The sequence below is a fragment of the Gorilla gorilla genome, chromosome 6 (genome assembly GCF_029281585.2).
Source record: "Gorilla gorilla gorilla isolate KB3781 chromosome 6, NHGRI_mGorGor1-v2.1_pri, whole genome shotgun sequence".
Classification (NCBI taxonomy): Eukaryota; Metazoa; Chordata; class Mammalia; order Primates; family Hominidae; genus Gorilla; species Gorilla gorilla.
Window position 1 is genome coordinate 39,232,322 of NC_073230.2, and position 13,567 is coordinate 39,245,888.

Consider the following 13,567-nt stretch of genomic DNA (forward strand, 5'->3'; position numbering starts at 1 on the left):
ATATTCTCTTGATAAACGGACAACATTATCATTATGAAATGAACTTCTTTATCGCTGAAACTTCTTTATTCCTGTCTTTGTTCTGATATCTACTTTGTCATATATTAATATAGCCACCCAGGCTTTCTCTTGATTAGTGTTAAGACAGTATACCAATTTACAACCTTTTACTTTTGTGCTATTTGTGTCCTTTTTTGATTGTTTTTGTTTTTATTTGTATATGTTTATGTGATACAAGTGTAATTTTGTTGCATTAATATATTTGATAGTGGTGAAGTCAGGAATTTTATATTTGTGTCTTTTTGTATAAAGGCATAATATATTTGAATATTACAATCTCACAATCTCTGCCTTTTAATTAAGGCACTTAAGGCATTTATATTTAACGTGATAACTGATTTGCTTTGTTTTAATTCTGTGATCTTCCTATTTGTTTTCTATTTGTCTCACCTGTTCTTTGTTCCCTTCTTACTCTTTTTCTACCTTGTTCTGGATTAACTATTTTATGATTCCATTTTATCTGTTGTTGGCTAATCAGCTATATATCTTTGTTTTGTTGTTTTAGTGATTGCTTTAGAGTTTATAATATATATGCTCTTAATTTACCTCAATCCTCCAATGATTTTATAACACCTCATGCGTGATACTGAACCTTACAATAGATATCCCATTTCTCCCCTACTGGACTTTTTGCTACTGTAGTCATACATTTCCTTTTCGTGTATGTTATAAAATAAACAGTACATTTATATTATTTTGTTTACCTAGTCAATTATCATTAACATAAATTAGAAAAATCACATATATTTACCCATGTAGTGGCCATTTTTAATGCTCTTCATTCTTTTGTACAGATCTATATTTTCATACAGGATAATTATCCTTCGCCTTTCCTTAAAATTTCTTGCATGGTGCATCTACTGGTGATGAATTCATTAAGTTTTTGTATGTCTGATGAAAACATCTTAATTACATCTTGGTTTCTGAAAAATATTTTTGCTAGGCACAGAATTCTTTGTTGATATTTTTTCCTTTCATTAATTAAAAAATTTAGCTCCACTGTCTTCTCATTTGCATTGTTCCTCACAAGACATCTACTGTCATCCTTATGTTTGTTTGTCTGTACATATGTGTAATTTTTCTCTGGCAGTTTTTAAATTTTTCTCTTCATCACTGGTTTTGAGCAATCTGATTATAGTATGCTTTTGTGCAGTTTTCCCTACATTCCCTGTGCTTGAGATGTATTGAGCTTCTTGAATCTGTGGATTTATAGTTTTCATCATCTGACAAAATTATAGCCCCTGATTTTTCAACTATTTTTCCTCCTCTCTCCTCTACCTGGGGATTCCAAGTACACATTTATTAGGCTATTTGAAGGTGTCCTACAATTCTGTTTTTATTCTTTTTTTCTATTTCCTTTTGGGTAGTTTCTATTGCTATCGTTTTGCTACTCTTTTCCTCTCCGAAGTCTAATTCCATCCAGTGTATTCACCATTAATCTCATCTAATGTTATTCTGTCAATACCATCGATCACATTTCTCATATCAGATATTGTAGTTTTCATATTTAGAAGTTAGATTTTAGTCTTTTAAAAAGATCTTCCATGTGTCTACTTCTGAACATATGGGCTACAGTTATAAGAACTGCTTTTATGTATTTGTCTGCTAATTCTAACATCTGTTTCAGTTCTGCATTGGTTTCAATTGGTTGGGCTTTTTCTTTATTATTATTATTATTATTTTACTTTAAGTTTTAGGGTACATGTGCACAACGTGCAGGTTTGTTACATATGTATACCTGTGCCATGTTGGTGTGCTGCACCCATTAACTCGTCGTTTAGCATTAGGTATATCTCCTAATGCTATCCCTCCCCCCCACCCCCTCCCCCCTCCCCCCACCCACAACAGTCCCCGGTGTGTGATGTTCCCCTTCCTGTGTCCATGTGTTCTCATTGTTCAATTTCCACCTATGAGTGAGAACATGCGGTGTTTCATTTTTTGTCCTTGCGACAGTTTGCTGAGAATGATGTCCCTACAAAGGACATGAACTCATCATTTTTTATGGCTGCATAGTATTCCATGGTGTATATGTGCCACATTTTCTTAATTCAGTCTATCGTTGTTGGACATTTAGGTTGGTTCCAAGTCTTTGCTATTGTGAATAGTGCTTCTATAAACATTCGTGAGCATGTGTCTTTATAGAAGCATGATTTATAATCCTTTGGGTATATACCCAGTAATGGGATGGCTGGGTCAAATGGTATTTCTAGTTCTAGCTCCCTAAGGAATCGCCACACTGACTTCCACAATGGTTGAACTAGTTTACAGCCTGGTTGGGCTTTTTCTTTATTGTGGGTAGTGTTTTCTTGCTGCATTGCATGCCTGGTAATTTTTTATTGGATGCCAAACATTGTGAATTTCACCTTGTTGGGTGCTGGATATTTTTGTACTCTATGTATATCCTTGAGCTTTATTCTGGGATGCAGTTAAATTACTTGGAGACACTTTGATCCCTTTTATGTCTTGCTTTTAAGATTGTTAGATAGAACCAGAGCAGCATATAGGCTACAGCTTATTATTCCCCATGACTAAAGCAAGACAAATATGAGTCTTTTACCTAATTTTCTTTAAATAATGAGATATTTAAATCTGGCTAGTGGGAATAGGCACTTTTCCCTGACTTGTGTGAGCATCAGGACTGTTCCCTCTAATCCTCTTGGATGGTTCTGTTCTGGCCTCAGGTAGTTTCCTCATTGCATGGGTTGCTCAGTGTAGTAGTTTCCCTTTACACACAGAGGATATTTTCTAAGACTCCCAGGGGATGTCTAAAACCTCAGATAGTGCTGAACCCTATATGTATTACACACATATTTCTTTTTTCTTCTTCACAATTGCATTGACAGAAGATTTCATTCTTAGCATAGATCTTAGCAGCCTCAGTATAATTTTTTTTTCTTTCTTATGAAGTCAAGAACTTTCATCTTTTTACTTAAAAGAAGTACTTTGTGGCTTCTCTTTGGCATATGTGAATTGCCAACATCTCCATTCTTATGCTTTGGAACCATTGTTAAGTAATATAAAGGTATTTAATTGCAAGCACTGTGATACTTCAACAGTCAATCTGATAAATGAGACGGCTATTAAGTGACAGGTGGGTAGTAAGTACAACCAGTACAGTGCGGATAATGCTGGACAAAGAGATGATTCACATCCTAGATGGAATAGAGCAGTGATATGGTTGGCTGTGTCCCCACCCAAATCTCATCTTGAATCATAGCTCCCATAACCCCCATGTGTCATGGGAGGGACCCTCGGGGAGATAATTGCATTATGGGGATGAGTTTTTCTCATGATAGTAAATAAGTCTCACGAGATGTGATGATTTTATAATGGGCAGTTCCCCTGCACACACTTTCTTGTCTGCCACGATGTAAGATGTGCCTTTGCTCCTCCTTTGCCTTCCACCATGACTGTGAGGCCTCCTCAACCATGTGGAACTGTGAGTCCATTAAACTTCTCTTTCCTTTATAAATTACCCAGTTCGGGGTATGTCTTTATTAGCAGCCTGAGGACAGACTAATACAAGCAGGACGGCATGAGATTTCATCACATTCTCAGAATGGTGTGCAATTTAAAACTTATAATTGTTGATTTCTGGAATTTTCCACTTAATATTTTCAGACCACAGTTGGCTATGGGTAATTAAAACCACAGAAAGTGAAACTGATTAATAAGGGAGTACTATTGTACTCTTATATTCTTCAGATCTCTAGAGTTTATCTCTCTGTAATCCTCTTCTCTCCAGTATTTTATTCTGTTAACTAAAGCCATCTTGGTCTTCCTGGATTTTTATTCAACTTCTCAACTCAGAGAGTCACTGAGATGTGCATATGTCGCTCCTCTTTATGCTGTCTGGAAGTACCCTCAATGGCTATGGGTAATTGAAACCACAGAAAGTGAAACTGCTAGTAAGGGAGTACTACTGTACTCTTATATTCTTCAGAACTCTAGAGTTTATCTCTCTGTAATCCTCTTCTCTCCAGTATTTTATTCTGTTAACTAAAGCCATCTTGGTCTTCTTGGATTTTCATCCAACTTCTCAACTCAGAGAGTCACTGAGATGTGCCTATGTCACTCCTCTCTATGCTGCCTGGAAGTCCTCTCAAGGCAGTAAGCTGAGACAATTGTAGGGCTCATTTCATTTATTTCCTGGCTCCCAAAGATCACTGTTCTCCATTTCCTGATGTCTGGTATCTTAAAAAGCACTCTTCCACATATGTTGTCTGGGGTTTTGGGTTGTTTCAGGTGGGAGGGTAAATCCAGTTCTTGTTACTTATCTTTGGCAAAAGCAGACATTCATAGACTGTCTTGCCGACCCTTTCCACTCTTCATAACTCACTTTTCAGTTTCATGAGACCATCCATAAACATTCCAGTTACCAGGATATTCAATAAAGGAGAAACTCCTGCTGAATTCCCTCCCTAAGACTTGGTTTATAACCACGCAGGGCCTAATCATAATCTGTTGTTTGAGAGACACAAAAGATGGCTATCTCTTATTTCTCTGTTAATGTGATCAAGTAAAGTGAAGGGCAAGTTTGTATTTCTGGATAGCTATAATAAATTATGGCAAGTCCGTGAGGCTATGTTATTACAAACATGACTAAAAATGCACTGAAAAGAGTATATTTGTGTGGTAACCCACAAATCTTCCGATGCCAATGGAAAAGTTTAAGCATGATTAGAATCTTGGCTCAGAGACCTGGATCTTTTTATGTCAATACATTTCTCCCTAGGGGTAAGTAAGGTACTTTCAAAGGACATCCATTCTTTGAAGTCAGTTAGAAAATTACTGCTGCAAGGTACGAAATAGTACTGCAGTAGACTTACAGAGATAATGTATGGCTGCAATGTGTTCATTATGCCAGGATGTAATTTACCTTTCAGCACATACTACTTCCCCCTGTGCATGCCCTGGCTCATGGGAGTTTGGGAATAGCCAACTGTGATTCAGTTTCCACTGGGTTTCTCTCTCAATGTTCACATTGGGCATGAATTGTACCCAGATACTCCCTCTCAAATATTAAAGAGAACTAGTCACCAATGGTTCCCAGGGATTGGTCTAGGGGTAGGGACATTAAAAATTGCTAAATTGACTCCCACTCATTATCTGACATAATAGGATCCAAAAAGAAATGTTCAAAAATGTATCCGGTTTTTTCTACATAGTTTTAAAAACAATCAATATATCTCCTGATCTACATAATTCCTTTTTAAATTTTTCTGAAGTAGAGAGCTTTAATGACCAAAAAGAAAAGGATAGGTGGGACTCATCAAATTGCTTTCCACTTCCTGCCACCAAGAATTAGCTTTAGTCCTGTTAAAGGTTTTGGACTAAAATAGTGCAAGTCACTGAAGCTCAATGCTCTAAGTTCTATTGATACCAAAGCAGTAATGATGTCATATTAGTCCATCAATGAATATAAAATGCAAAGTTGTTCATGATTATGTTTGTGTTCAAACTTCCAAGTATACAGACACACCAGGACCTACTTGAGGAAGTGGAAGAACAGGCTATGGAGGGAAACAGAGACAGACATTGAAAAATGTCTCTTTTATTTATAGCAGTCTGCTTACTGCCCCATGAGATCAAGAATCCTGCTCCTTAAACAATCAAACTTTACACTTATTTGCACAATAGAACATAAAACCTATTTTATCACTTCCTCCCTCCCCCCCAAAAAAACCTGTTTAATTCTTTTAAATACTTGGGTATGATTCAGTTACAAAGGGCACAGTTAAAAAGGCTTTATGTAGGTGATAAAATGTAATCCACAATGCCCACATGACATCATTATAGCAGATGTTTGTACCACAATATACAAATGCAACAAGATTCAAAATGGCATACGAAAAATTTGGGACTTGATTTATTCTGGGCTCTTATGCTATAGAAATTTAACAGGAAGCTGTGGGCCAATAGTTGGATACAGGATGGAGAAAGTGTCTGGGTTCTGGGTTTAAAGTTGACAGTGTTCCTCCACTGTACATTTTCTGGCTTTGGTTGCCTTGATTTGGTATTGACGGCTGGCAAAGAGCCTCTGGTATTTAAACAAACCTTACCTATAATAGAGTCTGGCTCAGAGACTGTCATTCTAAATTCTATTTTGTTCTGTGTAATTTACTTCTTAGTCACAATTATTCAAGAAGGGTACACTCATTAGGTAAGTGATTTCCATTTGCATAAGCACATTGGTAAAAAAAAAAAATTGCAGGTATGTGTTCCCCAGGTATTATGTAATAAGACACCTGGAGTTAATTATTTGCCATTGTCTTTTTAGAAAAAGTTTGAGAACAGTTTTCATGCATGCAAGCAAAGACAGCATGTCATAACAGCTTAGGGCTGAAAGCTAAAGGGGCTGCTTCCTTTATAATAGATGTGCAAAGAATTATGTTCCAATTTATTCTTACTCTTCCACCTGGTTACCCAGCATTTGTTCTTCAAAGGTATTCTAACCAAATGATTCAAAGAAGAGTTTAGCATCAAATATGATGTCTCCAGGGAGGTATGATTTAGAGAGTCTGGGATTCTCTCAAAAACCACTCCGTGGAAACTTTAATTTTTAGCTTAATATGATGTCTGTGTTTGAGGGGATAACTAGTAATGAACCTGTGTGATAGCTGAAACAATAAAGTTTATGTAAAAGGCCAGGGCAGGTGTTTCAATCTTATAGTTCAAAGTGTGAAGGGTAATATAATTTGAACTTTCAGGTCTTAGAAACAGTAAAATGTTGTTAATCTTGCGTTTTGCATTGTCATTGCCTTTAGGACTTGTTCTTGCTGGCAAAACTGTATTTTACAACCATACATGCTGCCTCCCAACATTAGCACTATAAAGACCCCTGTTTTTGTTTTAAACAAAAATAAGAACTAGCTCAAGGGAAAAAAACATGAAAACATAAAACATGGAACATTTCTTATTTATGCTGCATGATTCCCCATCAAAAAACTTATAAATACATTAGCAGTATATGATACTCCATTCTAGCTGTCTGATCAGCAAGTCTAAAATAAACTTTTTATGATGTTTAAGATGAAAACGGCAAGTAGGAAAAGAAAGGATACAGAAAACATTTGTGATGGAGAAAGTGGGGTGAAGGGGAAGAGATACAGCAATAATTTATAAATTATTGATAAAAGGATAATAGTACCCTTTAAATATAGTGAAGGGTTTTTCTCAGGATATAAGAATATATTCACAACCACTATTTCAATTTTGAGTATGATTCCAACAAGCTTACATTAAACTGCACATTTTATGGAAAAATGTAATGAGAATAATACTCTTACCATCTGTTTTCTTTGAATCATTTCCGATATTAGAGTGATCCTTCTTGTCTGTCTTATTTTTACCATCTTTGAAGTCACCTGAAAGTAATAAACATGACAAACAGTATATGTATACAGCTGAGGGGGGTGTTATAAACATCTCTAAATCTGCCAAGTTTTTAAAAAGTGCAGCATAATTTTATAGTCATAAGATTGTATGTGTCTGAGTGTAAATATCTTTTGTAATCACGTTAGGTCCTGGAAATTGGATTGTGATGTAGAAATTGAGGCTGAAAGTTCTTGTTAAACAGAGTTGTAGTTAAGTTATGTGCTTATCTTCTAAGAGAAGCAGTTAAGATTTACTGTTAAGCTGTGGAGTGAGGAGAAACCCTAGCTAACTGTAAGTTCTACCAATTAATAGCTATTTAACTTCTCTGTGCTTCAGTTTTCCTATCTGCAAAATGGGTACGTTAATACCTACTTTATAGGCATTTTGGATAAATTAGAAGGCATATCACTCAATACAGTTATTATTATTCTAAAACAGAGCTATAAATGGTATTTTAATAAATGATCTTGTCAAAATGTAGTTTGTAAAAGTTGTAAAATGCTATTCTTAGAACACGTGTCAAAAATGTATTTAACCCACTTATGAGGGAATAGTAAGAGGATTCCAAGAGTACTGGAGCTGGGTATTGACAGGTATTTTAGAAACATGTGAAAATATATTTGCTAAGTTAGAGACAAAACTGGTTATATCCTACAGGGCAATAAAACCATAACGTTTGGGGTTATCTTCTCTCTCAGTCAAAAATCTATAAATTAGCATATAACTTCACAGTACCTAGGCTTGAATCAAATAGTAAATAAAGTTAAACACAGTCATGTCCTTCAAGAGTAGCATTCAGCAAATTAAGGCCCCTGGGTCAATGGTGCCCACCATCAATTATGGCAAATAAAGTTTTCTTGAAACATGGCCACACTTACTCACTTACCTATTGTCCTTGGCTGCTCTCATGCTGCAACAGCTGAGCTGAATAGTTGCAAAGACACAGGCAAAGCCAGAAATATTTTCTATCTGGTTCTTTACAGTAAAACAGTGCTGCACCCCTATCTAAAATAATTTAATAATCTCTGGGCATGTGTGTTCAACAATATGCCAGTATTACATGAAAAGGTCAGGGGCCTCTTCACCCAGCCTTATTTTCAAGTGTTGGATATTTTCTTACCAGTCTTACTAATGGAAGCTTTCTTTTTAGCCTGCATAAAACCAAGAACACATTCTCACTCAAATACTGGTACTTATTGAAGCCAAAAGATCCCAATAATAATTGGTGTGAGCTGGGCCTCCAGGGAATGTGTATGAGGGACAGGATTTACTCTTGTTTACTTTATTTGTGCCAGGCAGTATGCTAAATGCTTTGCATGCATCATTTTATTAAATCTTCTAATAGCCGCATTATGAAGGGCTATTATTGAAAGTAGACAACTTCATCATAGATTCATTCACTAAATGTCCAATTTGTAAAATTTGCTGAATAACCCACTCACCAAATGATTGAGGATGTTTTCCAAATTTGAGTTTTTTTCTTGAGGTTCCTGCAGCCAGTTAGACAAACACAGGCCATTCCATCTATGTCAAGGGGTATGGACTGCCCACTCATACGTTTCATACCCCACCCTGAACTCACATCTGCCACAACCTTGCACCTGGATCTCCCTCTTGCAGCATAACTGCCAAGCCCTCAACTATAGTATTTGCAACTTCTCTATGAAGTTCAAGTTTTAGATTTCAGACTTCTGTTTACTATTTCCATTTCTAAATGCCTTTGGCCTATGAATTTATAAAGAACTGATTATCTAAGGATGATTCAGGACTATTGGGGGCTGTAATATATTCTACAAACCACATACTTGCAATGGAATTTGACAAATACCAAGCTAACCTAGAAGTCAATAAACTCTTCAGGTTCTCTCTCATTCTTAATTCTGAAATGAGATGGACTGTGATATGGTCTGGCTGTGTCCCCACCAAAATCTCATCTTTAATTTTACCTCCCATAATTCCCATGTGTTGTGGAAGGAACCCAGTGGAAGAGAATTGAATCATGGGGGCAGTTTCCCCCATACTGTTCTTGTGGTAATCAATAAGTCTCACAAGGTCTGGTGGCTTCATAAGGAAAAACCGCTTTTGCTTGGTTCTCATTCTTTCTTGCCACCACCATGTAAGATGTGCCTTTCACCTTCCACCATGATTGTGAAGCCTCCCCAGCCACGTGGAACTATGAGTCCATTAAGCTTCTTTTTCTTTATAAATGACCCAGTCTTGGGTATGTCTTTATCAGCAGTGTGAAAACAGACTAATACACACTAGGTGGAAGAATTGAGGAGCAGGGGAGTCTACTCTGGCCAGGGTCCAAACAGGAGGATTTTAAGTGGAGGACATGGTCATCACCTCTTCCACCACCAAAAGAGAAGAAGTCCTTCAGAGGTCCCACAAAACAGTCCAAATACTGGCTTTTCCCTATTTCAATAAAGCCAGAGATGGACTCAAGGATCTTGAGCACTGTAGTCAAACTAGTTCCTTCTAGTTCATTCTTCCCTCAATGAGCCCCCACACTCTTAATGCATGCGTTTTAAGCCCTCTAGGTTGCTCTGAACTGGAGCTTTACCCACAGCTACAGCAACACCAGGATGTCTTCTGGAAGTCGTGGAGATGGTTCCCTTTGCCGGTTGCTAACCAGCAGCCCATGATGGTCCCTGTTCTCAGCCAGGGATGGGGAGGCTGTGGGAGGAAGTCATCTCAACAGAGGGCAAAGATTAGAAGATCCTGTCACTGCCAGTGGGTGCCCAAACCTTGAAAACCCCTCCTTCACCAACAACCTTCAGCTCTAACTTGGAAGATATCCTGGGCACCCCACAAAGAAGGGGGCTGGGACAGTGACACATGCTTGTTTGATGATGTTGCCTGAGCAAAACCCATTAGGTAATTTCCCATGGGTTGTATCTGGAGTAATGGCTGATGTGAGCTGTTACTCAATAAACAAGTGGAAGTGAAAGAGACTTTCTGTGCAGTTATAAATCATTTTAATTAGGCTGCTGTAATATAGTCCCGAACCACCATTAGGCTTTCTTATTATTGCTCTAAACTGATTTCTTTTCCCACCTCTCATTTACTGCTTACTTTTTAAGGGAAATGGTAGACTTTTGCTTATTTCAGGAAATAAGCACAGTTGTGAAATCAAGCCAGCCTCATTGAAGACTCAGGTTCCTGTTTTGTTTCTTTCAGGCTTTCCCCTTAACCAACTTCAAAATGAATTATTATTTCCACATCTGCCCTCTCTGGGTCTTTGTTTCCCTATGGTAGAATTCATATCCTTCTTTGTGACTAGCTTATTTGCATTTATTGGTTTCTCCCACTGACTAGACCTGGGGTTGGCAAACTATGGCCCATAGGTCAAACCTGGCCCCACTGCCTGGTTTTTCATGACCTACAAACTAAGAATGGCTTTTACATTTTTAAATGGTTAAAAGAAGACAAATATTTTATGACATATGATATTACATAGAATTCAAATTTTAATTTCTATAAATAAAGTTTTATTGGAAAACAGGATAACTCAATTGTTTGCATATTATCTGTGGCTGCTTTAAAATGGCAATGTTGAGTAGTTGCAATAGAGACCTTATGTTCTGCAAAGGCTAAAATATTTACTATCTTGTCCCTTATAGAAAAAGCATGCCAATCCCTGGAATAAGTATAGTGTAAGCCTCTTATAAACAGCAGTTAAGTTTCCATATTTCTCTGATGGCCCCTCTCCCTGAAGGCACCAAACCACAGGGACAAGCTGTTTACCTAACAGAGCATTGAGACTCACACAGATCAGAGTTTAACCTGAGATCTCTACTTAATGGTTGCTTGACTTTACACAAGTGATTTCACTTCTCTGAGTCTCAGTATTCCCACCCACAACATGGGAATGAGTGTTTCTACCTCATAGAATTGTTAGAACTTTTACATGATTTAATGTAGATAGAATCTCAAGTACAATGTCTGATACATGTTAAGCATTCAATAAAATGGTGGTATTATTGTTATTGCTTTTACTAAGGGCAAGACATTTCTAACCCACTCTGTTAAAAGAAAAAGCAGAGGGAAGAAACACACCTTGCCTTTCTCACCACCGCTTACATGTTCCTCTTTTGAGAGGAGTGATTATTTATCTAGGAGGTAGGGTTGAGCATACACAGCCCGGCCCAGCCACCCACATCCCAGACTGCTTTGAGATATGTTTTCTGTAAGACACACACCTTTTCTGTCACTTTAGAAGCAGCCTGCCAGGGTGCTGGGGTGGGGGAAGAGTCCTGTGCCTGGCTATACAGTGTCTGGTTGTGTAAATTCATTTCAGAGCAAAATGTAAAGAAGCCCGTGTATTCAGCAGACCAACTCTGTGTTTCCCAAGTTCCAGTTTTAGTGGAGCTGATGTCCTGATCATTGACTTTCTGATTTTGTTACCTATCTCTCAGTTGGTTCAGACCTCAGAAGGGGTAGCAAGGAAGGGCCTGTACTGCCCTCTAAAACAGTAACAGGTACATAATAAATTTTTGTTTTAAAAAATTTTTGTATGAACATATGTTTTTATTTTTTTAAATTTTTATTTCCATAGGTTTTTGGGGAAAAGATGGTGTTTGGTTATATAAGTAAGTTATTTAGTGGTGATTTGTGAGATTTTGGTATACCCATCACCTGAGCGGTATACGCTGAACCCAATTTGTAGTCTTTTATCCCTCACACCCCTCCCACCCTTTCCCCCGAGTCCCCAAAGTCCATTGTATCATTCTTATATTTTTGCATCCTCATAGCTTAGTTCCCACTTATGTGTGAGAATATACAATGTTTGGTTTTCCATTCCTGAGTTAATTCACTTAGAATAATGGTCTCCAATTCCATCCAGGTTGCTGCAAATGCCATTATTTCATTCCTTTTTATGGCTGAATAGTATTCCATCGTGTGTGCATATATATATGCATATGTGCATGTGTGTGCATATGCACACGCGCATGCATATATATGTACATACACACACACACACACATATATCACAATTTCTTTATCCATTCATGGATTGATGGGCATATGGGCTGGTTGCATATTTTTGCAATAGTGAATTGTGCTGCTATAAACATGTATGTGCAAGTATCTTTTTCATATGACTTCTTTTCTTCTGGGTAGATACCCAGGAGTGGGATTGCTGGATCAAATGGTAGTTTGGGTACATGAAAAATTCTTATTAAATTCTTTATAACTTTTTTTTCCAGACTATAATGCACTTGAATACAAAGCAAATGAATTAAGAGCAATCTCCAGAAGGGGGCAGGACGAGTCGGGACAATGGCCTTCTGTGCCTCCTAGGGTGGTCACCAGGATTAACTGAAGTAATTTTTGCAAGGTTCCTGGAATATGATATAAGCTATCATTATTATTACATGTGTTAAAATATTGTTCTCTGATTATATGTTATAGATGGTTAATTATAAAAATAATTGGAGAACATCGTGCTAAGCACTTTCTACATATAGAAATCATTGACCACGGCCCTGTGGCATAATAGCTAGAACACAGTTCTGAGTAGATTACCTGGCCGCACCAGGCAGGCAAGAGAATGAATATGTACAAAGAGAACTTAAAACAGCATCTAGTGTGCAGTCAATACATGCTATTTGTTGTTATTCTCTTCACTGTTTTTACTATCATGAGTATTACTGAAGGTTCCATGAGGCCTGTGCTGTGAATAGGTATTACTATATACATTGTGTAGAAACAGTAGAAGGTTAAGTAGCCTGGCCAAGGACACTGAAAAGGGAGAAGCACAGCTTGACTTGAATCTAGGTCTGTTGACTGCTAAATTACCTTGCTATTCAGCCACAACCTGGCAATTGCAAGCTCTGGAGACTCAGAACTTCCTGCCTGCCTCTAAACAAGGGAATCAAATCAAAGCCCTGCATACTTGCTCATCTTGTTCTCTCCACTCAGAAGTCTCTTTCGCCCATCTGACCAGCCAGCTTCAGCATTCAAAACCCCCTCTTGAAGCCTACTCTGACATTTACCCCATTTTATAATCCCCAGTCCCCAAAAAGCTAATGTGTTTTTCTCTGCACATGTTCCTTGGGCATTTTATCTGCCACGTCACTACTTTCACTTGTACATTTCACTGGAAATATTTGGAGGATGTCTCTAT

General features: G+C 37.6%; 1 protein-coding gene across 17 annotated transcripts in view; it reads right to left on the bottom strand.

Annotated features, from left to right (window-relative positions):
* PDE1C (phosphodiesterase 1C) overlaps positions 1-13,567 on the bottom strand; it is a 703,814-nt gene that overhangs the window by 185,129 nt on the left and 505,118 nt on the right. For all 17 annotated transcript variants that reach the window (XM_063708446.1, XM_063708451.1, XM_055347901.2 and 14 more), the window contains one exon: positions 7,350-7,427. In XM_063708446.1, the coding sequence (XP_063564516.1) occupies positions 7,350-7,427 (78 nt within the window). The remainder of the gene's footprint in view (positions 1-7,349; positions 7,428-13,567) is intronic.